The 863-nt window shown below is 38.7% G+C and overlaps 1 protein-coding gene across 1 annotated transcript in view; it reads right to left on the reverse strand.

Annotated features, from left to right (window-relative positions):
• The window catches only part of LOC115302271 (olfactory receptor 4L1-like), a 39,046-nt gene extending 38,969 nt beyond the window's left edge, over positions 1–77 (reverse strand). The window contains 1 exon segment of the mRNA XM_029952221.1: positions 19–77. Coding sequence (XP_029808081.1) covers positions 19–77 — 59 coding nt within the window.
• Positions 78–863: the final 786 nt, after the last annotated feature.

An 863-nucleotide genomic window follows, 5' to 3' on the forward strand; every position in this document is an offset into this window, starting at 1 on the left:
GAAAATCCGAGGTTTCCATGTCCAGAAAATCCTAGTAAAATAAACTGGGTCACTATAGATCCATTTTTAAGATCCATTTACTTGATTCAGAAAGGCTCCAGAAGTTCTTTTATACAAAGAGAATAAAAAGAGAATAAAGCCACAATTAGCATTGATGTTTTCCTATTTCTAGTCAATGATAATAGTTGGTATTTTGAGACTATGTAATCTTAAATATATCAGCATCACCATCCCTAATTTGAAATTATTTTATGGGCCCCATTTTGAAACAATATTCTCATAGTTATGCAGCAATTAAAAATATTGAAAGACATTTAGGCTCTTTCCATGATTTGGTTATTGTTGACAGTGCTGCTATGAACATTGGGGTACATGTGCCCCTATGCATCAGCACTTCTCTATGCTTTGCGTAAATCCCTAGCAGTGCTATTGCTGGGTCATAGGGGAGTTCTACTAATAGTTTTTTGAGAAGCCTCCACACTGTTTTCCAGAGCAGCTGTGGAGGGGAAGGGGGAAAGAGACTTGAGGAGAGAGGGGGACACAAAACCTAAGAGACTATTGATTACTGAAAAGGATCCTAGGGTTGAAGGGGGAGGGAGAGGGGGGCAATTGGTGGTGGTCATGGAGGAGGGCATTTGTAGGGAAGAACACTGGGTGTTATATGGAAACAAGTTTGACATTAAACTGTTAAAAAATATTGAAAGAGTGGAAGTTTTATTTTCTATTGTTTTATTCTATCAAGTGATACTCTTATTTAAATTTTTTAACTTTTATTCACTTTTGAGAGAGAGAACAGCATAAGGGGGAGAGGGGCAGAGTGAGAGGGAGACAGAAGCCAAGCAGGCTCAGGCTCTGAGCTGTCA

This window comes from Suricata suricatta, chromosome 9 (assembly GCF_006229205.1).
Source record: "Suricata suricatta isolate VVHF042 chromosome 9, meerkat_22Aug2017_6uvM2_HiC, whole genome shotgun sequence".
Lineage (NCBI taxonomy): Eukaryota > Metazoa > Chordata > Mammalia > Carnivora > Herpestidae > Suricata > Suricata suricatta.